Below are 27926 nucleotides of genomic sequence, written 5' to 3'. Positions count from 1 at the left end.
TCACAGGAGCTCACCAAGCTACTGAATGAAGAAACAGATACAACAAGCCAGCCTCGAAGTGGGAGATAATCTGAATCACAACTGGCCCCAATGCCAGTGGCATTCTGTTTTAAGAACATCCAGACCATACAGTGATTTTGTCTCACTAGTTTCTGAAGAAAGGACTGCAGAAAAATTAGGTGACAACCCTATCAATTGCTATAAAGCAGACAGAACCACAGTAAATAGGGCTGGTTATAAAATATCACTTTCTTAAATGGAGAGTGCATTTTTTTTTAATGGGCTGGTGAATGTTGTAAAGTGTATGTATATATGTATATAATCAATATATGTGCATATACATATACAGGTAGATGGAAGGATGGTGTTTTTCAGAGCCAAGTCTTTAACCAGACCAAATTAACCACTTCTGCTTTTTACTATGGCATGGCGATTTAAGGATGAATTAAGCAAGCTGTAAATTTAAGAACAAACTCATTCTGTGGCTTGAAATTAATTATTATAACCAACATGGTAACTTAATCTCACAAAAACACGAGTTTATTAATAGGTGAAGGAGCTGAAGAACCACACAGTCCATCCAGCCCTCTGATAGAGTTTCCTAATCTCAGTTACGAAATTCAATGCTGCAGTTTTACAAGGTACATATTCTCAATTAGTGAATGTTACAGAACATAAACATGAAGTGAATATTTGTATTAATGAGATTCAAACAAGTCAACTGAAAGAAGTATCAACTCTAGTTATAACACATGGTGAAAAGAATCAAATTTGGAATGTGATCATATATACTGTTGTACATCAGACAATATGTACACTGTTTCATATTGCATGACATTCATAGCATATTCATAGAAAAGTCAAACTAAATGATGGCTTAAAAACTGTTATTATCACTGAAATTTGCTCACTATGTTTTAAAGTGTTGATATTGACTGAGTTAATATTTTCATTGTGTAAAAATACTGTATATAGTAGAAACCCTTCAGCATCTTCCACATTCAAATAAATGAAAGTTACAGTTTGGTATTTGGTGTTCAACATCTTAAATTAAATGGCCGATTCTTTCTGGCCTTCAGAAGGAAAAACAAATCATGAATATGCTCAATCTGGTTTGACTAGAACGTTTCTCTCTTGAAGACCTTGCTTCTGGAATCAGAGACTAAACCTCTACCTCGGCTGAGGTGCAGCTGGGAATACTAAAACATCTGAACACACTTAAAAAGGTGGAAAGTCCATAGCCATTCTACACACTTTCATTTATTGTCTGGACAATTAAAGTACAAATAATTCAAACACAACAAGGTTATGAAAAAAACATTTACAATACTTTCCCTCAGAAATGATCTAAACTAGCAAGGTTAACATGAAGTCATTCATTATAACTAAAGTATACAACTGCCTGGTCCTAAGAAAGATTTTTTAAATTATTATTATTATTCAGATAGTAAAACACATCGTAGAGAAAAGATTCTGACATGCCTTCCCCACTAATGCTTAGCAAATGCATCAAAACTTTCCCAGCAAACTGCGCTCATTCATAGCAGATGATGTATAAAGGTTTCCCTGAACATTGAATGAGTGTTCCTTTAAACTAAAATCTAACATTGTTAAAGTAAAAAACTGATAAAATTATGATGCAGCCTTTGCTTTTAGTTATTTGTCTACTACAAAAGTTTGCCTCTTCAGTGTGAAAAAACAATACTTAGTCTACATGCAGTTAGTGGGTATAGCATGGAAAAAATGCACAAAATAAGCACAAGTTATAAATAACCATAACGTTTTATTACCATTAAGACTAAACTTGTATTGAAAAGATTTTATATAACAAGACAAGAAAAGCAATAGCAAATTTAACTATCAACTAGATTATGCATAGCGAGTAACTGTTTCTAGTACTCAGGGAAGAGCATGACCCTTTTTTGTTTTAAATATATAACCGTACAAAGCACAAACATACTAAAATGATCAGTGCACTGGACATGGGAGAGCACCCCCTCAGTCATTTTGTTCCCTTAGCTCTGTTTTCCCCAATCTGAATTACATTAAAATAAAGACCCAGTTGTTTTCTTTTCTACTGTGCAGTAAGAAAAAATATTCACAACAAACATGACAATATATCAAACAATATTTCTACACAAGTTACCTTGATACCTCTGTCACTTAAGTATCATAAGAAAACATTTTAAGACATATACAAACAAAACTAGCAAAGTGTTACAACTTATAATAAATTAACCAAAAGAAAAAATAACTTTATATATATATATATTTATATTATATATACACATACACACACAACAAAATGACACAATAATATGCTTCTTCCCATAGTTTAAGTAAACAAATAAGTAGACTAGCCAAACTAGCTATATTTGATTTTGGCCATATGCATCACATCGGCAATTAAATAAATAAGTGTTTCAAGCAACATAAACAGTGTTCCAAATGTGCCAACACAGCCCAATTATATTAGCTTGGGCTATAAAGTGAATTTGAAAATTCTTAACAAATTTAAAGCAAATGTATTTTTTTCTAAACACATTACATTTAACTATGATACTAAGATATGTAAATAATTTTGTAGCACCTACTGCTCAAACCAAGGAAGTTTTTGATCAAAAAATTAATTTTTTTAACTTTTGTTCTGCTGATATCCCATACTGATGACTTAAAGAAAAACCGTCTTGCAACTCATCTCCTTGCTTTTGGGTTTTGACTGTGGGTAACTGCGTGCCTGGGAAGAACACTCTCCCGTACTGTATTTAATATTTTTATTACATGCTATGAAAAGATACGAAGATCATCTGTTTGTAGCCCATCCTTCAAAAAACAATCTACTAATCCAGTTTAAAACACACATCTTGATCTCTAAAAAGTTACCAGTGCAGTATGAACATGACAAAGTTGTCAATTTCCCCTAAATTAGCCAGTCAAAATATTTTTTCTCAAATCCAGATTCTCTTGTAAAAATTCTTTATATTTTATAAAAATAGATTTTTCTTGAAACCCATTTTCAGCAAAGAGACCACCTCTTTGGCAACATTGTTAATGTTATTTAAATTGTTATGTCATCAGGTATCCCCCGTTACCCCATTCCCTAACAGAAGACTGTTTAGTTCACATGATACAAAAGAAAAAAGGAAAAATAAAAAAAGTTGCAAAATTATGTTCTTCTTTTTGCAATTTTTATTGTTCCTCTTTAATTTGTGTGGGGGGTTTACCAATCTGATTCAATCAATGTTTTGAAAAAACAGAAAAGAAAACAAAAATTTTTTTTTTCTCGCTTTTAATCCCATTAGTTTGTAAAAATTGTTTTTTGTTTTATTATTTTTTCAAATGAGTGAATGGTCATCTTAAAAAGACCCACCTTCAAGGAAGGTAGTAAAACTAGCTGGCCGGGTAAAAATCCCTGCACATTGTTATCTATGTATATTATATTCAACAACGACAGCTATGAAAGAACATTCAATGCATCAAAGGTTTTTTTTTTTTCTAAGCATTATAAAATCCTTTCCTGTTCCTCACAGGATATCCAATGTTTTAATACTTAGGCAACACTGGCTTATAAAGTCCATGGTTGAATATAAGCCTTGAAGAGTTTTTTTTTTGTTTTGTTTTGTTCGTATATATATTTATATATATATATTTTAGTAAGTAAGGATATGAAATTCAGGATTTGTGGGTTTTATTGGTTTTAAAGGAAACTTGCAATACTCTGTCTCCTAAACGGTATCCATTAAGGCTGGCAATCGCCATGGCAGCTTCGTCGTAGTTGGTCATGGTGACAAAGCCAAATCCCTTGCACTTGTTGGTGTTGAAATCACGGATCACCTTGACATTATTGACCGCTCCAAAGGGACCAAACAACTGCCACAGCACGCTCTCATCCGAGTCGGGAGACAAGTTGTAGACGAAGATGCACCATCCAGTCCCGGTGTGACCAGGGATATTCATTCCCACAAGGCTCGTCATACCATCAATTGTGATCGGAGAAAACCTACCGAGCAAAAAGAGGGGTCTATTCTAAATAAATCTCTTGGCACAAGCTATAGGGATCCAAGAATTTAAAGTAAATAAGCCAGTGGTACTGAAGGTTCTGGATCCTGTCCCTGGAAGAGGGCCACAGAGCCACCCTTGCTCTCTAACTCCTACCCAAGTGGAGGGGAGCTGTACTAAATAAAATTGCCAAATCTGGGCATAAATGCATCTTCCTCCAAGTATAAGCCCTGCTCAGACGTGTACAAAGCCCTCAGGAAAGAAATGCTTGAGGACAATCTGAGTCAGGGAGGGCCTGCACATGCTGTGATAAACAACAGCTCATGTAAAAAGGGTCTGTAGAAATTTGCCCCGTATTCCCAGCACCGAAATAAGTTTCAGGACAACGGAGATCTAATCCTTCGTCTCCTACTAGTCTGCAGTGAAAAAACCCAAGCAAACTTCAAGACCTATTTTAAAGTTTAATAAGAAATGCCTTTGTCAGAATTCAGCTATAACAGTAGCTTCTTCAGCTAAAAATACTATTAGAGAGATGGCTCTAAGTGGTACATTTTATTTCTCCTAACATGGTCCTTAATTGTCATACGCTGGGGAAAAAAAATCCAGGTAGTAAAAAGTCCTAGAGCCAGCCACATATCAAAGAAAATTTATGAAGCAATTGCAGAGTAAGTAGAACATAAATACAATTAATGAGCATGTCAACTGATACCTTCATACTGTGAGGCATCATTTCCATGACAGGCTTTAGGTTCTTCAGAAAGGGACTAACTCCCAGATTTCAACAGAGCACCCTAACATTTCTCCCTCGTTGTCCTTTGGGACTTTACCTCGAACATCCAAAGAGAGCAGATAAAGCCAGGTGTTTACGAACACAGAACCATCGAGAGATAAAAAAGGCTGGGCAGGATCTGTGGAGATCATCTGATCAGCCTCCTGCTCCAAGCAAGACAAACTTCTCAAATGAGATCTGCTGCTCATGACCCTGCAGAGGGGAAGCTTAGGAAATCTCCAAGGACAGGAACTCTGCTCCTGCAGCCTCTGCTCCAGGGCTCCATCCTCACTGTGAATGAGTTTCCCTTATCCTCAAGTCGAATTTCCCCTGCTGCAGCCTGTCCCTGCTGACTCTTGTCCTCTCGCGTTTGACCTCTGCAAAAAGCTCAGCTTCACCTTCTTTCTGAAGCCCCTTGTAGGCAGCTGAAGGCAGCAGTCAGGGGCTAAACTCCACATTTGCCTTTCCCGAATTTCAGCGTGTTCCTGCAGCTTTCCAACGTCTCCCCAGTGGCAGCCATGGCCAGCAGCAGCAACAGCCCCTGCTCCTCACCAATTTACTGTCACCCGCTAATGCAAGGAGGGCGCAGCACAGCCCATGACTCAGGTTATTAATGAAGATGTTAAGCAGTATCAGCCCTCAGGATCAACATAATTTTCCTTTCATCAGTGTGGAAAAAAATTGACATGCCTTCTGAAGCTACACTTTGGGATATGTTTTAAAATAACAACTGCACAGAGGAAATGTCTTAAAAATCCAGTTTCACGTGTACCTTCAATATGATGAGTTTTAATACCAGAAGAGAATAATTCCTCAGGATTTTCTGAGCGATGATTGAGGGAGCAGAGGGAGGGACTCTGGTGCTGAGTGAGCTCTTGTGCTCTTCAAAACTTCTTACACTTCTAATAATTTCCACACACATTTAGCAATCCGCACAATATTATGCAGTGTATATTAAATAACCATAAAGGAAACTGCACACTTGATGGCTGCTCACTGTTCTGTTGATGCCTGATGGCACTTTTTATGTATATTCAGGGAAAAAGAAGACACTTGGAATATATATCTTAAGCTGAGGATCATCACTGGGGTGTAGCTACACTGTAAATGAGCAGTTCACAAATGCTCACAGCATCAGATCCTCAGGAAGGTTTGCAGACAGTTTATTAAAAATACGTGGCAATTTTCCAACTCAACTTCATTTTTGCAAATCCCCATCTCAACATACTTTAGTTTTTCTCCCGCACAGTGAAACCAGTGACATTATCACAACACTACAGCACAGAAAGGCTGGCCACAGCCGATTTCTACTGCTCCTTCCACCTCAGGTAGAAGTAAGGATTGGAAATAAGGCACAGCCAGGGCTTGTACAAGCCAACAGCTTCAGCTCATTTTGAAATCTGGAAGATGGGACTTCAAGCCCATTGCTGGCCACTGCCGACTGTGCCAGTAACAGGTATAAGGCAGCAAACACTGCTTTTCTGGAATGCTTAAATGTAATGTGAAATACAACAATAAGGGATACACCACACTCTTAAGTCAGGATGCTGTAAAACCTGCACCATGCAAAGCTGTGCATGTCACAATGCATTATCAGGCTTTGCATTTTAAAGAAATGCTGCACCAATGTAAAGGGTTAAAGTTTCCTACAGTTCACTGGAGAGCAGCTTTTCCCTGGAAACCTTTAGGAGCTCTGCAGCTTTCAACTATTTATGTGCCATGAGCACAGCAGCTGCTGTAAATCCAACAAAACACGCACAAAACTGGTGCAAGCGTATTGACACAAATACAAGATCACCTATCGCATAAGGAGCTTTGCTACTAGCAAGTGATCTGAAACTAGCCTCAATAAAACCTTTTTCCACATCAGCATGTCTCATTTTCCATCAGTACCACACAGTTAGCACAGGGAGAGCCAATCTCATGTTTCAGAAGCAGCTTCAGAAATTATCAGTGCGGTATTTTTTGTGACCTTGTGCCTATAAATTCAGGATTTGCTAGTGCAGGTACAACTGCCAAGGTTTGCTGAGAGGAGATAAGAACTAATTTAAGATGCCTGCAAAATGACTGTAAACACTGCTGTGTTCTTACAGTAACACTGCAGACAATATTGAGAAAGCAGATGTATAACCTATAAAGGCAGGAAATTGCTCTTTCCCTCTGTTCAGACTCAGCCTATCCTGCACCACACACCAATCCAATTCCAAGGAAGCAGCAGCAAAAACCCAGGGAAACCTCCCAGAACAAACCCATCCTTCTGACATTGACTTGCACATGACAGACACTCGACCAGGAATTTTTCCATGTTTCTGACAAGCTTTCAAGGAACAAAAAAGGTGGGAGAACAGAGCAGGGCTGTGTGATAAAATCAGGCAGGGGGTTCTGACTCACCATATTCCCACCACCACTAAGGATATTCCGACATAACCAATGTGCCCATTGCACCAGCACTGGTGCTTCTGGGAAGAGTTCTGACTATTGCTCTTGTGAGTACTCTTAAGATTTCAGATCTGTACTGAATTACCTAGGAGTTAAACCCCACATTACTGTCTTGCTACTAGCTAGTGTAAAGAGATACTTACCATACCTTTTTAGAGGATGAGCTTCAAAAAGAAAAAGCTCAAATAATTTTCACTTGTGGTGAGTAGACCATTTCAGAAGATTAAGTAGTACTTTCTCATCTTAATTTGGACATCTTAGGGTAACACCAGGAATAAGACAACACCTTTGTTTTGCTGCAAGGGTCGCTTATACTGATGATGCCATTAAAAGAAACACTAACAACACATCTCATTTTAGCTATCAGATCAAACATACTCATGGAACAGCAGAAATGTTGACAAATCAGCTGAGCTTTCACACATGCGTGCACATACAAACACACAGCTATTTTAAACAAACAAAAAAATTAATTTCAAGGACTGAAAAAAAAAATTCAAAGTATTAAACCTGTAACAAAAGAAACTTCGGGCTGATTGAGGTGCACACAGCTGTATTTTCAAGTCAAACTTACAATGCCAGATGTGGGAGGAACAGATTTAGATAACAGCAGCCTAATTCTGATTTTGACTTAAATTTTCCACTATCATATGAGAGATTTGTTAAAAAAAAAAAATCAAGTTAATAGTTTTGATTCTGGAAAAAGCACCACTTAGCAGAGCAACTGTAATTTGAATGCTTGTAGCTGTGGCACCTAAACCATTTGAGAAGCCCACCTGTAAATAAAAAAAGGTTGAAAAGCCCCACAGAACTTGTGCATGAGGCCTTTAAAGTAACAAAACCAACTGAAGTCCAAACTTAAAAAGAATTTGACATGCTGGTGGAAGAAAAGAAGGAATAAAAAAAATAAAGTTAGTGAATTAAAAAAAAAAAAATAAATTGTAGCACCAATCTGTGCCAACACGGACATCTGGCAATCTGTGGAATTCTAATTACCTCTTTACGCCATAGGCCATATTAAGCAAATTGTCCAGCCTGAAAAGAGAAGGAGGGTCTTTGGGTTAATGTCTCACAGATGGCAAGATCGCTCAATGGAACTATTATTAATAGCGTTCCATTTTCAAAGAAGAAACGTTCAACAAGTTTCCCACACATCTAAGGAGCCTAACAACTCCCAGCCTGCTTTGTTAAGTCTGAGGTTGTGCTTAAATTTCCACCAGAGCATTTAAAAGCCTTTTTTAAACTTGTCTACAGTCTTAGAGGAAACCTTAACCTCCAGAGTTTGGTTTTAAAAAATATCCACTTAGGATTTGACTTTTTGTTTATAATTCAACTTGTTTTTTGTAATTCAACTGCTCACCTGATATTCACCGTTAACTCAGAAATAAAATGTCAAGTCCAAAACTGCTGGAACGGGAAGAATTCTTGACTATCTGCTTTAACACAATACATTCTTCCCATTTTATTACATGTATTTAGTATTAATCCTTCATGATATGTCAATCTAAACTGACCACCAAATTTTGCAGAATATAATCATCTGCTTTCCATGGCACCACAATAGAGTCCTTCTATCCATGGAAGGATTCAGTGATAACCTCAATGGACACGGCTGCGTGCCAAAGACACAAAAACAAGTGTAAATTTAATGTATCCAATGACTGACTTTTTATGATCTTTAATTCATTAGCACTTTTCATCACTGACAAACTAAAATTACTTTTGAGTAATTCTCTAAAGCCAGCGTGCAACGCAGTTATGCAAATATGTCCAAGTTTTCTTTCTTGAAGGCAGACTTTTTTATTTGAAAGCTGGGTTCCTTGAGAACTATTAAGTATAAAAGTAATAGGAACATCACATATTGCTAACTCTGCCTTATGCATCAGATGGAAACAGTACATTCAGAATGCAAAGCATAAAACATCCCCAAAAGCATCTGAAGACTCACACCAAAGCCTAATACAAGGGCTCTTTATACTAAGAGCAGATAGCTCAGGCTAATAAATTTAATGATACTCCTGCTGACTGGGACAGACTCAGCTTTTTTCCTGCTACCAATCCACTGTCATTAACATCAAAGTCTAAGCTGCATCAAAACTGTAGTAATATAGCAGAAAATAAAAGCATTACCCAAAAAGAGAGAAAGAACAGGATAGTCACTGCTCATTTGATTATCAGTGTAACTCTATTCTGTCCTCCCTTTTTCAGCCTTCATGAGATCTGATTGTACAGTACTTCAGCTGTTTTAGTAAATACAACATGACTACTGCTGTCAGCAGATTTTCCTCCTCATTCTCCAGGAAAGAATATTTAATTTTACAAAGAAAATCAGGTCAGCCTACGCAACTAAAGCATATTTTCCTGCACAGCACCTGCCCCACATTGTCATTGCTGGTGGAACTTCAGTTCTTTTCCAGGTAATTACCTGAATCTCTGAGCCTGGTGGTGAAGTGGTCCAGGGTAGCGTCTGTTGGGAGACTGATACAGCTGTGAAAGGAGTGCCTGGCTTGTTTTCTGGCTGGGATTATTGGCAAACTTCACAGTAATTGGTTCTGTAGCACCACTAGGCTTCTGGCCATTTAGTCCCTTTATGGCTTCTTCTGCCTCTATTCTCTTATCAAAACGGATAAATCCCACACCTCGAGAAACCCCTGGGAAGTAAAAACACGTGAAGAGATGAATATTCGTAGGAACAGCCTCATCTATGTGATGAGCATGAGCTGAATGTTAGGTTTGACTTCACACAATAGGTGGTTTGCAAATTAAGTAAAGTCCTGTAAAGAAAAGTCCTCTTCCCAACCTATTCTCCAAAATCAGCCCCTACTGTATTTAACAATGATTTTAAGTAAATCACATTCTGTATTTTAATATTCCCTCATTAAAGAGGCAGCAGGTATACCTCCAGTTACATTTAAAAGGAACCAGGTATGGCATTTTACAGTAAAAGTCAAAAAACCCCAGCTGCAGACATTTGCAGTTTTGCCATTTCCAGAGAAACATGCACGTTATCAAGAAAAGTTTTCTTTTAACCTGTGACTTGATCAACCAGAATCCGTGAGGTGATGATGCGCCCATATTGTGAGAATAACTGCTCTAATTCTTTCTGGGTCATGGTTTTGGGAAGGCCGCTGACATACAAGTTTGCATCCCGGATGGATGCTGAACTTGGACGGGCATATGACACCTACGGAGAGAAAAGGAAAGCAGTGTTAGTGAGCTAGAGCCACCCTCGGCATTTTGGACAGATAATGTTCTGTTCTTCCACAAGACATCACCCTGCAGTTCAGACAGGACCTGTTCTGCAAAACCAGCAGAGCCAGGAAAGGCTGGAAGAACAAAGGAAGAGCTACAGAGACCTTAAAACAGACACAAGGGTTCTTGAAGTGCAGTCATAAAATAACTATTGTTCAGAGGTAGATTAACATGCAACTTCCCACACATGGCGCTGTAAATTTGCCCCCATGGGTGTGGGTGTGTGGATGATTTGCTGTAGCCAACCTTGCACTCCCAAGCTCCTGCATGTTTTTCTTTTCCCCCTCCCGAGTGTCTGAAACAGAGCAGGTTATTTGCGGAGTGATCTTTTGTGCTCTCTCTCTTTGTGTTTGCATCCTGAGCTGGCAAGATCTGTTCTGGATGAACAGTAAAGTACTGGTGAAATTAGACTAAATGAACATCTGCTCAGGGAGCTGTATACTGACACTCATTGTCGGATCTGCAATTTATCACGAGAAGTTCCCTTGCATTATAAAGCCCAGAATCAGACCATAAAATATTATGACCAAGCAAACAAGAAAATCTAGCTGTGGCACTGCATGTGTGCTGTTGGAAAATTACTAATTCAATCCTCTTAACTGCTCTTCTACCTATGAATCAGATTTATAATTGTAATAGGTGCATAAAAAGCCTTCTGCACTTTTAAAATAATATATACATTTAGGATACACATTTAACATCATAAAAACACTTCCTGGATGAAGCCTAATGACAAATATTCAGCACAGATCATGAATTACTTTGCAATACATCTGAAAAAGCATTGGAAGCCAAGCTGAATATTCTGCGCTTCATTTTGATTTATTTCAATATAAACAGATCAGTACTCTCCTGCATTATGTCTTAAAATGTGTCTAGGAAGGAAGTGGGGGGGTTCCCATCACGAATGCAATACATTCAGCAACTGTCTTTCCCTCTTCCCGAGTCTCAGACTGAACACAGATGATGTCAAATGGATGTCTATGTGCTTTATGTGTCAAAGAGTTGTCTTTATGCGCTCCACACCTAAAAATAGATGTTGACTCAACACAGAAAATTATGTTAATGACTAATATTTGCTTCCACAATCTTCTCTGCATAATAGCAGACAAACTCTAAAGATTCTAGATTTTAAGGTTTTTGGCAATTTCTTTATAACTTATGTGTTTGTCCATAACCTTTTAAATCTAACATTTACAGAGAAGGCTGGAGAGAGGAGGTGGAAAATTCAGGGAAAGAAATATGAAATAGAGGTTAGATAAAACATTTGCATCAATGGAGGCAAGCTCAGGCACACAGTACAAAGGCTCAAGCAGACATGGGGAGCAGAGAAATCTTCGGGTGCTGAAAGGAAGAGGGATATTGGGGTAGAAATCATTCTGTGCCACAGCCCACGACCTCCTGATGGGGTGCAGCATTTCCATCACTTCCCTGCTGGTCCTGAACACCCCTCCGATGGATCCAGGGCCAGAACACACATGGATGGCACCGCTTGGCTTTTATGTAACAAAGCTCAATCCAGGCCCAAGGGGACACCAGGGATAATCACACAGCGCTTTCACCTACAGCTTGGTTTGGTGCTGAGGCATTTGGAAAAGCAGACTCTTCCCTCCCCACTCTGCAAATACCTTACCTTGAGAGGGTACTGTAAGAATTCAGGCACCTACAGTTTAACATACTTTAGGAATAACAGTTTAAAAAAATACTTAGGAGACTCTCTGGAATGAGGGTAGGGATCTTACCTGTTCCTCAAAACTGAGAGAAGCAAAATGAATAAAGTTCCTGGGAAAACAGCCAGGAGTTTCCTTTGGGTTTCTCACTCCGGCACATTCGTTAACCAAATGCCACGTTACAGGGAGGATGGAAAGTATTGGGATATGCAAAAAACACTACTTCCCAGAGCAATGAGTGCCTGACATTTTACATACATACATACATATATATATATATATACACACAGTTCTACTTACAGAAGGCTCTCTGCTCTCGTGGGCCCTGCAAGCAGGCAGAGGAAGGAGAGGCTGCTCACGCTCCCAACCCTCCACTCGCAGCACATGTGAACACCTATTGCTGCTCAGGTCTAGTTTTTATTTCCTCCCGCAATCAAACATTCAGGCTGCAGGGGAGCCTGAGCCAAAGAAAGAAGCTGCCAAAAGCAACTCAGCCGTCTTTAATATCAAGAAGAAAAGGTTGCAGAGCTGAATGGACTCAAGGCTAGTAATGTCAATTATTTATCTGCTTTTGAATCTTTTTCATCTTCCCTCCGAGGTCAGCCAATGACAAATCGATCGGTTAGAGTGTGCCATCCTGCTTTCAAGCTATTATTCAGTTAGTGCTGAGGACGGGATGTTTTCCTGCGTGCGAGCTATCAAAGGAAGAGATCGCCCACCCTGACCCTCCATCACACCAGAAGCTCCTTATGCTGTGCAAGTTAAAATGGGAGCAAAAACCAGCTCCCATTTTATCACTGCAAACCGCGAAGTGCTGGGTGAGGACGCGGCATTAATTCTTTATATTCACACTTAAAAATGATTTTTTTTTCCCATTCCTTTGCTCACAGCAGTGTTAGCACCCTGTAATGAAACAGAGCATTGAAAAAGAAAAAAGTATGGAATCCTAGCCACCACAAAGAATTCAAATAATGAGCTGGAGAACATCAAACTACTGTTTGACCCAGGCATTTCTCAGCATTAAAATGTTTGTCCACTTGTACAACAGCTGAAGGTCGAACCATGGTTTTGGATTTCACTGCATAAGATCATTTAGGAGTTCTGCAGTCGAATTTGCAAGGAAGATAATAAAATATTACACAATTCATTTTATGGCTTGCTGGCCTCAGATGTTAGTTTCTATAAATACATATATACTAACTGAAAAACATTTAATAGGACATTTCTCATCTGACACTGAACATTAGTCTGTATAAGGGCTTCTCTTCATAATAAACAGCCATCTCCAGAGGCTGCACCACTCTCTCCCAACACCACTGCAGCATCAGAAGAGGTTCAGCATTTCATATCTTCCATGGCAAAGCACATTTTTTTCAGGTGCACAGAAAATATCTCCAAGTTCAAGTAATTATCTTCCCTATTGATTTCCTACGTGTTTTCCCATATAGAAAACTTTCTGAAGAATTTCTAACCTCGAGACTCTTCAGAACATAAATTGAAGCAGTCTGGCCTTTCCAAGCCAGAGCCCACAGCAAAGGCACCCAGAGGCATGAATGCATCCCGTTTGTCTTACGGTACAAGGAACAGCAGCCATTTGAACACTGACACTTAACCACTTTGCTGCTGCTCCCTTGGAGAGAAACCTTCAGCTCCTGTACTAATCCTGGACTTCTCAAACATCAAGTCCGTTTCTAGAAGCCTCCTTGTAAAATTTAACTCCAGTCTTCTCATAAGAGAAACTGCACCATCCTTTCCTGGAATGATGTGCTCTGCCAGCAGAGCCATCCTGCCCTGGACACATCTAAGCAACAACCAAGCAACTCATCTTGCAGATACCAACCTTCTCTGAGATGTGTCACCTTGCTCTGCATCTCCTGCCCCTCACCTGGAGAATGGGAAACCACCCAGGAGCCTTGAACCAGGGTGCACTGCGTGGCAGCACAGGCACCCAAGAACCACCAAGCCACCCACCCACAGCACCTGAAGTCCCTGGGACATGTCTCCAATCACAAGCAGCTAAGGTGCAGTCAGTGTTAAGTGACTCCCTGGGCAGCTTTCAAAAGGTTTGTGTGACATTCAAAGAACACCAGACTTCTTGGTGACCTTCATACAGAGACTTTGCTTTGTCTTTGCTTGACATTCTCTGAGATACAGGATTTCTTGTATGATCTCTGGGGTCAGTCACTTGGCTTTTTTCTGCCTGAAATCCAGTTTAAAATGGGGACAACCCTTCCCTCACTTGCTGCCCCTTATGCCACTAGTCAGACTGGAAGTGCTTTAACACAACTGCTCAAAAGCCTCACACATGTAAATAAGCACAGTATCACTTGTTTAAGGCACATCCAGAACTAGAAGTAAAATCTGCTTAGCACCAGTGAACAGGCTATGGCAGAAAGAGACGTTTCCCCACAGCCACTTCCAGACCCTCATCTGTGCCCTCATTTTCTGCAAAACCAGATTTGAGACACCCTCCTGTGAAAGCTGCATGCTTTGTCACAACAAGAGAACACAAAAGCCCTCTGGTCCAGAGGCTGAAGATCAGGATCTGGAATACTTTCATATCTGATGCTTGCACTGCTTTGTCCTTTCTCTTCCCTAAGCCCTTGGCTGGGGGATGGAGGGGAGTGACAGTGCACTTTACTGTTGAGCGATTCGATGCCATTTTACAGAGATTAATTATAATTGCAGGTACAATGGTCTATCCCATCATTTCAGGAAAGACACCCATAGATAATAACCTAGAAACACTCTTGGCTGTATCAAGAGCAAGGCTAAGAGAAATAATTGCTCTGGCTCCATAGAATGAAAAGGACTCACTGGCAAAACTGAAGCAGTAAAAAGAGAAATTGCGATTAAGAGAAGATGCAAGAAATTAAGAGGCAAAGACACTCTGGTGCCTGCTGAAAGCAGCAGAACCAAAGCTGAACCTTCAAATGCAGCACTGAAAGGTCTGCTGAGCAGCAGCATCACTGCAGGCACAAAGGGTGCAGGAGGGTTTGTTAACAAGCACTACAAAGTCAAAAGGGTTACACTGACAGAGGGTCCTAAAGAGCACAACAGGAGCACACTTAGTTGAGGCTTTCCACGTCTGTGGCACCTTTAAAGTTTCTCGTCCAAGGCTTTGTCTTGGGGAGCAGCAGCCAGAGCAGATGACCCTTCTCTGACTGTGAGCTACCATAAAAGAGAACAAGCAGTCACCTCAATTTCCAAAGGAGCTATAAAACAGCTACATCCCAAATCTGCACCTTGTACCTGGTAATGTGAATTTTCAAGAAAAGGAAAAAAGGGGCATACAAGACACTCAAAAATTCAAATCCCTCCTTGCTGCAGTCCAACATATTCAGCTACTCCCAGTATCTTCCAACACCCCAACCTTCCAAATCTTCCTTGCAGAGCATCCAAACTCCTCCTGTGCCTTGCCCTGATCTCTCTGTACACCCTTCTCCTTACCACCCAGCCTCACTCAACATCCCATTTCTTCCCCGGGACAGGAGGCTGCAGGCAGTGTCCAGCAGGCTCAGTGGCCCTGGGGAGACTATGGAAAAACACTGTTGGAAAACGCCAGGTTTTTGGCTGAGCACTGCACCAAGGGCACCCAACACCCGAGCTCTGCTACCAGCACTGTCAGCAATCCAGTGCTTCCTGGCTGCAACCCAAACCGTGCTGAACTCCCCCCACACCTCCCAAGCAGTTTGGGATGGAGGAGCAGGAGATGCAGGTCTCTTCCCCACCACTCCCTGCTGCAATTCCTCCTCCTGCCCTGTGCCTCCTGCGCCACCTCCTCCACCGAGCGCGGCTGGAAGGCAATCTTTTTGACAAATGACTTTGTAGGACAGAGAAGACTGAGGCTGCTGTTATTTGGTCACCCTACAGTGACAGGATGGTTTGTAGTTTTGTGGACAATTACAAGAATTAGCACAGACAGATTTAGAGGCTGAGTTTTGTGGAAATAGCTGGCATTTTTCAAAATGCCAGAGAAACCAAGATAAATAGGAAGATCTTTCAGCAGTAACATTACTACTTTATTTTCAGAAAAAGCAGGATTACTTTCTCCCACAGCCTTATCTACTGTATTTAAACTAGGACCATCCAGACCTATTGATCGAAACAGGAGAGTAAAGCAGAAATACAGAATTTCATGCTATTTAATCAATTTAACTGAAAATTAAAATAACTAGAAAAAACCTCTGAACACAGAGGAACCATCCTATCCATTTGGTAGTTTATCATGTGATAGATTTGATGGATTTAAAAACTGGGGGTTATCAAGGGCTCAGAGAACCTAGATTCCTTCTCCCCTCACTGGAGACATCTCCCTTTGCTCCAGCAGTGTCACAGCGTGTACCTGCTCCTGTGAGTGAAGGAAGAAGCAAACCTATTTCTCAGGCAACAGAGAAAAAGGAAGAGAGGGGTGCACAAGACTGCACTTCAGGGGGTCACTGGCTCTTTTTAGATTTCAAGCTTTCTTTCAAAACTGTTCTGCTCTTGTTCCAATGAAGCCAGGTCACCTGAATCCCCAAGTAAATTGTAAAACATTTCCTTCGCATCCTTTCAGGTGGTGTCCTTTTTTCAGGGCAAAGCAGCAGTTTAAACAATCTGTACCCCATGCATCACACATCTCATTTTCCTTCTGATATTTGATGCAACTGAATTGCCAGGCAATCTTCAACAGCAGCAGTGACCTTTCATAAGCTTTTATGGATGGGTAAATTTAATTTCTAAAAATAGATTCAATTTCTGGAATATATACTTATTTCAACACACACAGTCTCTTCCCTCATTCTAAACTGTTTTGCAGAATTATGTCAAGCTTTAGCTGTAAAAATAAAGTGAAGCTTTTCTCCCTCACAAGAAGATGATGCTGCTATGAAATGGCATAAATAAAATATGCACTATGATCAGTTGAAGAGGAACAAAATGTGTATAACCTATTACCACCAAACACAACACTCCCTCCAATGCTTTTCCCAAACACATATTCTGTAAATTGTCACCTCTCAACTTTGACTTGAAAGGGCATCATTGACTTAAATAAAATGCACATAAGTATTTTAGCTGCTAGAGTGAAAAGGGATTATTTATCATAACAATGACAGAATAAAAAAACCATTTCTTCAGTTATTTTAGTCCACACATCAGAGCTGACTGTGCCTGGCTGTTCTGCTGATCCTGCTATAAAGCCACTTCCTCCTGCGACTGCATGGCTGTTTTGCAAGGCATCAGGAGAGAGAGAACATTAAGCTGCCACAAAAATATTACAGAAGTGAAAAGGACAGCATTTGGGGCCACATGCATAAAATATATATATTATTTTTAAACAGGAATTAAGCCTTGTGCAGTCAAAAAATGAGTGCAAATACAACTCCACAGAGCCACCTCATGTTCAGTCTAGGTGCAAGAACAGCAGAGCCCACAACACAGATGGGACACAGCCAGCAGGACCACAGTGACCTTGGCAAGCATAAGTAATTTGCCACTGTAAAAGGGCTTTCACAGATTATTCATTTTAACTTTCTTTCCACCAAAACAGCTTCCAAAAGGCAGCCAGAGAAATTCTACCTGCAGGGCTGTACCGACATACATAAGCAGAGGCCAAGGTTCAGCCCATCCATCAATAGGATATTTACAAATTCATTCTGGGGCAAAAATCCCAGCCACATTCATGAAGAAAACAGAACAAAATACTGTTCAGTACTCTTCCAGCTCAATGTTATTCCATTAAATATTTTTTAGCCTACAAAACTATATGCCACCGAATTCCTTTCTAGATGTTCTCTTGAGAGAGCACATTTTTAGTAAGTGTAAAGGGCATCTGTAGCTAAAGTAATCGAGTCTGATAATTAAATATAGTAATTCCACAAGTTTAAATACTTCAACCTTACAAAGAATGAAGTGAGATGCTGCAAAGTGGCACGTGGGGGAAACTGGCAAGCAAGGAGGTTCAGCAGTGCCGAGTATGGTTCCTCATCACCTCCAAACCCCTTGGACACCAGGGATCTTCTCCAGCAACACAAATGCCACTGGCAGCTCTAAACACACCTGATTTACCCTCTCAGTGTGAACACTGGGAAACCTCCACCCCCCACTGCACAGCACCAGGGAAGCAGACCTAATTTATCAAGATTTCCAGAAGTAACGCACAATTAAAACTAGAAAAAAACCAAGGGGGCAAAGGTGAGGTAATTGCATGCAATTCTGCAATGCAAAATTGGGTTGGAAACTGCTGATTAGATGTCCCTGTGGCCAAAATTTTGGGTACTGGGATAGAAGACTCCCTTAGGTTGGTTTTAGGCAACTGCATAAACTCAAGTTTTATTTAAAAAAGAAAAAACCCTATGCTTCCTCCTGAACTTATGCATCTCCTGTGCATGTAGATTAGCTCAATCTCTTTGCTTATTATGATATAGTAACAGCTTTCAAGAACTCTCCCCAAAATGTCCTTTTTTTCTATGCAACTCCACGAGTTATTAATAAACATGAAAACCTCAAACCAAACAAATCAATGAATTTCTAAAACTTATACCAAATTAAAAAACATTCCACAAAGATTTTGCATGGGAAGTTTCATGCAAAAAAAAAAAGTCTTACTACAGCTGATAAAGAAAGGCATAATGGTTTAATTTTGCATGTGAGAAATGTATAATAATTGGTGTGGGTTGCAGTTTCTGGAGGTCTTTCATAGCACAAGTTTCCTGTAACCTTGAAATATTATTAATGCAATAGCATTGCTCTGGTTCACAAAAAAGAACAGAGGCAAAGCAACAGAGGTACTTAGGGACAAGAAATGCAGTACTTTGCTACGGCTGAATAACGTTCAAAATATACATGTGCTGTATGAAAAACTGATCTAGATTTTTCAAGTTCTACTAAGTTTTTAATAAGTATTTTCAAAATATTTTTCTCCTAGATAATGTGCCTTTAAAAGCAATTTGGAGAGCAACTTTTCACTGTAAGTGGAAACTGCTGAGTCCAAGCCTGCATTTCCACCTGCAGCAGTTGATAAGATGGTAGATTTTGCTGCCTTGCCTTCCATATTTCCTGTAAGTGTTTCCATTAACTCTACAAAACCATGCTGTGAGCATTTTGATGTATGGCCCACATACATATCTGTGGGATGGAATCTGGATGGTCTAAGGGAGGTTTGGAAGCAGCCTTTTATATGTAATCCATGCAGCAACTCCATCACTTTCATAACCCTCAGCTCAGCACTTGCGCTCCTCACTGATCAAACAGATCGGGGGAAAAACTTGCCCGAAACAATCCTTAGAAATACACCAGAATCCAACAAATATTTTTGCTTCAGGGTAGACCATTTTGTCCAAACCACAATCTTTAGCAAGAATGTCAAAACTACAGTATTGACCACATTACACTATATCTCATTTGCAAGTTACAACATCACTGACATTACTTATACCAGTACTCACTACAGTAAAAATTCTATTTTTATATTCTTAACATTTTCAGCTTTGAAATACAAATTTAACTACAGAAGAAAAATTAAGAAAATGGTGCAAATCAAAAGCCAGTATTCAAAACATGATCAAAGCAGTTTCAGATAATTTGAATCTGATCTGCTGTTTGTTCCCCTTCAATTTTTTGATTCACATCCCTTAAGCTGTATTATTTGTCAGAATTTGGGATGTGGAAATCTTCTGTAAGCTGTTTCAGAACAGCTTTATCAGCCATGCAGCAGAAACTGTGACAGCGTAGAAGCGTGCTTTTCTTGTGAGACCACTAAAGAAGGTCATTGAATAACTAATGGTCTATTACAACAATGAAATAAGAGACTTCAGTGGGAAGCCTCCAGCTTTTAAAAGAATAAATCAAATTAAGGATGTGGAAATTGAGAAAAAAATTATTTTTCAGAATGACATATTCTAACTTGTGAGAAACATGCTTTCAACACCTGATAATGACAGGAGTGTCACTAAATGAACTCTGTGTCAAAGTATTTCCCATTAAAACATAAGGAAACATGTAACTTGTGAATACACCATCACGTACTTCACTTGTTTAGGGATAATGGTATCACTCTGGCTGTTTTATTCTACATTTAAGCCTCACTGTCATGCTTTAAGGAGCTTCCTGTTACTTTCTCCTCCCTTTAACAATAGCAGCAATTTCAGAGAAGAGAGATTTCATCTTCTGCATGTCTGCTCTTTGTTCCAAGGAGGAGCTCGTTAACCCCCTTACAATGGAAAATAAAATAGTGATGAAATTGCCAGAAACAGTTTCGACTACTTTCTCCCCTTCCTGAATTGAGCAAAAGGCATTTTATATTGTCTTACCTTTATGGTTTTGGTCTGGAGTCTGAGTCCATTTAAAGTGTTAATGGCTTTCTCTGCATCCTTTGGATCAATGTAGTTAACGAATCCATACCCTAAACTCTGCCCTGTTGAAACACAAGACAAAGAAAAAAGGACTCAGTATTTTTCAGCACAGGAACACAACTTCCAAGAGCGGGAGCACAATTTTCGTTTCATCCCTGCTTTCCCTTTCAGCATCCATGCTGTTCTTCACCATTTCTTTATCTCCTTAATACAGGGAGAGCCATCATAACTTTAAATTGCTGCTCTGAAGATCCTTCTGTAAGAAGAAGCAGCACCCCCTCACCCTGCCTTCCCCAGGAGTTTACTGAAAAGCATGTATGAGGCTTGACAGCAACAGAATTGTGTGACAGTTTTGTGCTGAGCTCCTAATAAATATAACTGGCTGACCTGCCAGTAACGAGGCCACCTCTTAACACACACTTATGATTTTGCTACTGTTTAAAAGCAAGTTTTGAAGTATTTAAACCACAGAATTAGGAAACTGCGTTTTTACACTAACCTTGGAGGAGCTGAGGAACAGAAAGCCACCTTTACATCTCGTTTTACTGCTCAGTGAGCAGCCAGTAAATAGGAGGAGAAGGGACAGCCCAAATTGCAGCTGGGCATGGGACCACATTAAAACTCCCCTCCAAGCAGTTGAGATGACAGCAAACCCAAACAGTGCAACAACTGCTGCTGTGCACGGGATGGCAGGAGTCCACTTCAGCAGCCAAAAGCACTTCAACAGCTTCTGTTTCACCAGCGAGATCCGTGCGTGTGTTTGTAGCAGAAAGAGACACAGTTTATAATTGGGATAAATGACACGGGGCTGGAGAGGCCAGGCCATGCTGTCGGCACCACAGGATCATGGACACTCACAGGGCTGCGGGGCTGCAGAGGGTTTGAGAACCCACTCCACAGGGATCTCTTCCCAATTCCCAAGTAGCAGCTTTGCAGCACCAATTCTATTAATGCAACGTGACAGACAGCCGCTTCCAGATCCCTTCCTTCGAGCATCCTACTGAACTTATTTTGCATGTTTAGAAAACACAGCTTTTTTTTTTTTCTTGTGTTAAGGCACATGATCTTAGAAACCCACAGAGATAACGACATTTCAAGAATCAGCGAGCCCAAGCAGGCAGGTGAACCGCCCTGTATTCCAACCACACTCCCTCTCAAACACCCTTCCGTGTATCTGGAGCACAGCAAGCCAAAAAAACCCCTGTCCCTTGGCGCTGACGTGCAGAGGATCAAAATGCTCCTGCTCACAGGCAGTGAGAAAGGAAACATGTGAAAATCCCTCCCAAGGAGAGGAACAGCATTTGTGGAGGTTTCTAGCCACAGGAGCAGCAAGCAGCAACCCAGCTCCTGCTCACCAGGAGGAAGGGGAGGTTGGGAAGGCAGCTGCACACCAAGTGCCTTGATGTCCCCTGGAGGCACAGATCCTGCCTCCCAGCACAAAGCTTTGTTTCTTTGTCTCCTGGACTACAAAAAAGCATCTGTGTGTTTCTCAAAGTCAGACACCACCAAAAATACAGCGTTTGCTGTAACACAAATACAGGGAATGCTTCTGCCTTATGAATTCAGATCAAAGCCCTAAAAGCTGCTAACTATGCAATGGAAGACTTTAAAAATCCATGGAAACACTGCAGTTCATGCCTGAAATGCCCACATGCAGGCGCAAGGATAAGAAATTACTGTTTTAACATACAATACAGCCAGGGAGCAAATCCATCCCATCAATTTAACTTCAGAAAAAAAGTGTAAAAACATACTCTGTCTTCCTGGAGAGCTGAATTAATCTCAAAAATATTCTTACCTAAGTTACATGACATAAACCAAGAAAGACCTGAAGTCTGGCTGAGCACAAAGCCTGGAGCAGAAATACTGTAAAGATACTTTCCCTGCCATGCCTTCCTCTGCTTGCCTACCTGAGGTATTTTATACAGCCCCAATCCCTGTGCCTCTGAACATATCAAGTCTTTAATACATTTAATCCTAAACAATCCTAGGGAGAGGAAAGCCATTCTCTAGGAAACATGCCTCTTTTTATAGGGGGAAGACAACTCAAGGATCAGAGCTTGGATAACCTGTGTTTGTACCCATTCTTTTCCCTCTTAATCACCTCTGGACTTCAGAGGTACACGGAGAGCAGGAGTAGCTGACGTGAGGCCTTGGGATTTATGTCCAAACATCTGACCCTGGGCTTCCATGTCCAGCCACTGCTATTCTCAAGACACATGGACTGACCAACCTCTACAATGTATACACTGTTTTTCAACAATCTCCCATAGAAAAATTCTTACTTCTGGAAGTACTTGCACAAGAGAGACCACAGACAGCACTAGCAGCAGGGAAGGGAAATAAATGGCAATACAAGAAAAGAATGAGATCACAATTACACAAAACCTTTTTTTTGAGCTCCCCAGTAACATTCAAGTTATTTAGATATCATCATCTCATTCTCACTACCAACTGGCAATGGATAAATATGTTTTCTCCAACACAAATAAGGCTGGTCTTGTCTGCATTCAGGACCTGGCTTAATGAAAACTATTACACTGTCATACCATTTTTCTTTCAAATAACAGGTCTGCAGAAACACTATTTCTTCTTGTTAGTGTACATACTCCTGAACATCAAGAAATATACAAAACTTGTAACAGGACTGCAGGCCTGTTAGTCAGAAGCTATTGGTTATAAATTCATATCCCACTGATCGCTGTATTAGCAGTACTATATTCTCACCAAAAAAGGCTGAATATTCAATTCTGAGCATGGAATTTGTTAATTCAATGAATACCCTTCTAATCTTAAAAACTCCACACCCTTCACAGCCCATTGAAATCTTGGTGCAGTTGTTTCCACCAGCAAATTCCTGCTGCTGCTTTCTGGCACAGACCTCACTGTACCAGTGAAGCTGAAGGGAGAAAAACCTTCCAATTAAGAGCTTTCCACTTCAGGGGCATATTTTGTTTGGTTACTTTGTATTTTCAACCATCTCTCCCCTAAATATTACCATGTGTTTGCAGACTGACACAAACCACCCCAGTCTCAAAAAACTGAAAAGCTCAGACAAAAAACTAATTTGTGAAAAGCTTTATGATGACTGTGGCAAACATCAAAGTTCTACTGTGCTAAACATTTACAGTTAAGAAGCCCAAAAAATTTACACACGGAGCTAAAAATATTATTTTCAAATTCTTCTCAAGAGCAATATACCTTATGTCAGACAAAACAACATCTAGATACAAAAGAACTAAAAATTGTTACAGGTAAAGAAGGAAAAGGATTTGTTCCAGAATACAGTACACAGTATGAACTTCCCTATTTTCTTCATCATGTGCTCTTATTGCATGTACTCCAAAAGGGTAACACTTCTTTGGACACAATCTGGCAGCACAAAGCAAGCAGCTGGACCTCTCAGTGGGATCCCACACAGACACTGTAGTTCATTCCCATGCTACACTTCCCAGGAACAGCACCGTAAATAGTAAATATTTTCTGTGATTTGGAATCCAATAGTTCATCGCATGCTGTGATTCAGTAGGTCAGGCAAGCGATATTTCTAGATGATCCTAAAACAACACCTTGTTATCTTGCAATTCCCACTGCTCTTTCTGAATGTTTTATCTAGCAGCGGAAAATGTATAGTGGACCTCCCAGAATCTGGTAAGGAATAGGTCTAAAAAGTGAGCAGTAACAGGGTTAGAAGTTATCAAGGACTTAACAGTATTAAAAAAAAAAAGCAGGCAAAGCCAAGCCCAAGCTGGTTATGTACATGTTTTGCATTTTAGAAAGTTCCATTTCAAAGCTGAAAATTATGCTTAAAACAAGCCATGAGAAAGAAGATGGGGACCAAAAAAAAAAAAAAAAAAAGAAAAAAAGAAAAAAAGAAAAATCAATTTACCCATTTACCCTGTATTATTTACATCCAAAAACCTGTAACTGTGAAAAAGGCAGAGTCAAAGACCCGCACCTTCCTTTAATTCCTCTATAAGCCAGTCTGCTTTGGCCCATTTCACATTTATTTTAAGAGATAAAGGGAAAACACATAGAAAAAAAACCCCCTGTGAATTAGAACAAAAATGTCATAGAAAACAGAAAAAAAAAAAAGGCACAAAACCTCTCTGGCCAGTAAAGGTTGGAATAACAAAAGAATTTTTTTTTTTTTTAGGTTACAGAAAAGACATCCTGTAACACTCATCCTGACTCACCAGGAGATACTAACAGTAACAGCACAGAGACAACAGGCATTATGTACACCTGAAGAAGTATGTGAAGGTATAACTAGCAACCCAGGTGAATGATAAACAGGAGTTCCTAAAATTATTTTTGTTTAAAATTAGATGCTCTGGACTACTTGCAGAGAACAAACTCCAAAAAAGAGGGGCTAATGGCTCTCTCGTGATCAACAAATTCCAGGAGCCTGGAGGAAAAAGTTTTTGCACTGAAACTCAAAAAGTGAAGACTGGATGACCCAAGTAAGCACAGGCCCAGCTGTCTAACGCCGAGCAAGGCAAAATTACAGAATCTTCAGTGGTAGACTCTAATAATAAAGAATTAGTGAGGGGTAATAAAATCAATGTCAATCAAATTAAGTCTATGCAAAATAGATTCTGTCAAACTAAACTGACAACCTCCTTGATGAGATTACAAGTTTGACCTATAAATTTTAAGAATGCCATTAAATCAACATTGATATACTTGGTCTTCTCTAAAGGACTTGATTTGGTACTGCTTATTAATTGACTAAAACAAAATTAACATAGCACACATTAAATGGATTAAAAAAGCCAACGGATTTCTTACTGGGAATTGTGAACAGGAGGTCACCAGAAAGACACTCTCCTACAGGTCTATCTCAGGAAACAGATCTTGGCCCTAAATTGTTTATTTCCACTGGTAAGTAGAAAAAACCCAAACTCCTTGCTCATGAAAATTGACTGTAGAAAGACAGGAGGAGCAGAGGATAAGTACAAAGAAAACAGAGGGAAGGTATAAAGCAATTTAAGATCCTCAGTAAACCACAAATACACACATTTAGATAGCACAAAGATTACATCCTGACAAACCAAGTTAACTGCGGCATACTTTAGGAATGCTCAGCTGAAAGACTGACACAGGCCACATCAAGCCTACAACATTGACAAAAGAGTTAGAATTATTCTTGCCATAAAAGTCACACAATCAGAAAGGGAAAGAAAAATTGCTGCTTCTGATCTGCCTGTGCTTTGCTGAGGAAGAACCCGCTCCTGGTGCATGTGCTCCAAGTGAAACACTGATGCCGGGGTGATGGTGCCATGAGAATTGACTACAGCACAAGACCTCCTTCAATTGAGATAAGGGGGTCAATCTGCCTACCTGATCAAAAAAGTTGAAGCTGAACCTGAACACTACTACATTAGTATTGACCTGAAGTACAAATTAATTTTTTTTTTCTTACTAATGTCTGTCCATGGAGTTACATATCCCAAGTCCCACTGCTTGGCAAGTGAAACCAGACTAGAAACAATATAGTGAATGCTGTTTTCCTGTGGAAGCCATTTACTCTGTTTTTGACATTGTAGGTAACATGCATTTAAGTACCTACCAACCATTTTGTCAGTTCTTCTACCACTGGAAATTCCAAAAGCTTGATTTTTTTTTTTTCCTGAAAACTATGCTCTAGCAGAAATTAATCCAGGGAATGTTTTGGCAAGATGCCTTAAGTGCTCTATAATCTCTTCTACTCTGAAGCTCTACAAATACACTGTTCCTGCTGGTTCTATGAAGAACAACCATTGCCACAAGCAAAGCAGAAGCAAACTACTTTCTCAGTAAAGTCTGAAGCCTTCCTGTTGCAGAAAACTATTCTAAACAGCAACTCAGAGGTGAGTGCAACTTTCAGTTGCCCACCTGTGACCAGGTAAATTAAAAAAACGGTTAGAAACATCCTTTTTATTTGGAAATAAATGACTGTGGAATACAACATCACATTAAAGCACTGTGGTCCCTACTATAAGCAGTCACTCATGAGAACAAGCACAGAATAGGACAGCAGCGATCCAGACTGCCTTAAATTGTGGTTTTGTTGTCCCCTGCCCAAATGTAAAACCTAATTAAAGCTGCCCTCCTGACAGCCGTAACACGAGCACCAGCGAGCGCCGCTGCTTCCCTGACACAATCCCTCCCTTCGGAAGTAGGGCACGTCTGACAGCTCATCTCGCATCAGCCAGGCAGGAGCCGTCAGACAGCAACAGCCTTCAGTCACTCTGCCTTTGGGACCAAAAGATAAATAATGCTCACCACGAATTCTCCAGATCTCCCCAGCTCCATTTTTGCCTGTTCAAACCTCAGTGACATCTAGGGAAGAAACTGGTCATGGGGTGAGCTTCTCTCTATTGCAAAAGCTCAGCACAACTTCCTGTCCACCTGCGGCTCTTCCATGCAAACCTGCACATGATGCTCTTCCACTTTTCCCAGTGTTTCTCAAGCTTGAGATGTTTGTAATAAATAGCACCTATAGATGGCTGGCAGGAAGATTGCTTTCTGTCTTTTAAGCAAGAGTAACCGAAGAGACTTCTGACATTCAAGGCAAGCCCTGCTCCAGCTGGCAGGCCCATTTCAGAACACCCCCCTGTGAGCCTTCAAACCATTTCAGAAGTGTTTTAAACATATTCCTGGGATGAAAAGGAATGACTGCAACTCATATGAAAAGCCATATGAAACAGAGGCTTTTGGAGGAGGTTACATAAAACCCTTGAGAAGATATATTCATAATGTACAAAGAGGGTCAAGGGTTTTTTTCTTATTGTTGTTTCCGCAACAGCTACCAACAAATAGAGCTGTTCACCTAAAAAAGGAGGTAAGCTATCAAGAGAAAATTCAGATCAAGGGAAAATGAGATCTGATCACGAGACCAGTTCAAAACCTGCTCCTTGTCTGATGCTTTTTTATACCATATAATGTCAGTCTCATTCATCCTCCACCTCTTTACCCAAGGAGAATCACCTGCTGTCACCCCAGCAATGCACACTGCAGTCTCAGGAGAAGCAAATCAGGAGGGAGGCATCTTCTACGCACAGTGCTCCTAGGACCAAACAATTAAGCTACGGCTGTCACAGTCCCAATTCACTGCAACCCATCTGTGAAGGGTAACTTGTTCTGTGTTAGTGCAGCTCTATCACAGCACCCATTTAGTCTATAGCTTATTTACAATACAGACTCCTTATGTTTGTACAAACTAGGATTTATTTAATACATGTTGTCCATGAATAGCAAGGAAGCATTCTCCCCCTACTAACTCTTGCTTTTCCAAGAATTTAGGGAAAATTGCACAATCTTTCTCAAAGCAAAAACTAGACAAGAATAAGTAAATAAATCACTTGGTTTTTGCCTTTTGCAGGAAAGTGACTTGAGTACAAGCTTTGTTTGGGAACCTTCCATCAAATCACTACACTTGAAGTGCCCTTAGTTCTTTTGAGAAGATCCCACTTCCACATT

At 40.1% G+C, this 27926-nt stretch overlaps 1 protein-coding gene across 8 annotated transcripts in view; it reads right to left on the bottom strand.

The window, feature by feature from the left end:
• Positions 1 to 518: 518 nt before the first annotated feature.
• ELAVL4 (ELAV like RNA binding protein 4) overlaps positions 519 to 27926 on the bottom strand; it is a 100349-nt gene continuing 72941 nt past the window's right edge. For all 8 annotated transcript variants that reach the window (XM_048312784.1, XM_048312787.1, XM_048312786.1 and 5 more), the window contains exons 3-7: positions 20421 to 20524; positions 10238 to 10391; positions 9633 to 9858; positions 8204 to 8242; positions 519 to 4000 (exon numbers count right to left, since the gene is read on the bottom strand). In XM_048312784.1, coding sequence (XP_048168741.1) covers positions 3673 to 4000; positions 8204 to 8242; positions 9633 to 9858; positions 10238 to 10391; positions 20421 to 20524 — 851 coding nt within the window. In that variant the 3' untranslated portion in view covers positions 519 to 3672. The remainder of the gene's footprint in view (positions 4001 to 8203; positions 8243 to 9632; positions 9859 to 10237; positions 10392 to 20420; positions 20525 to 27926) is intronic.

Source organism: Corvus hawaiiensis, chromosome 9 (assembly GCF_020740725.1).
Source record: "Corvus hawaiiensis isolate bCorHaw1 chromosome 9, bCorHaw1.pri.cur, whole genome shotgun sequence".
NCBI lineage: Eukaryota > Metazoa > Chordata > Aves > Passeriformes > Corvidae > Corvus > Corvus hawaiiensis.
This window is presented reverse-complemented; position numbering and strand designations above follow the sequence as displayed.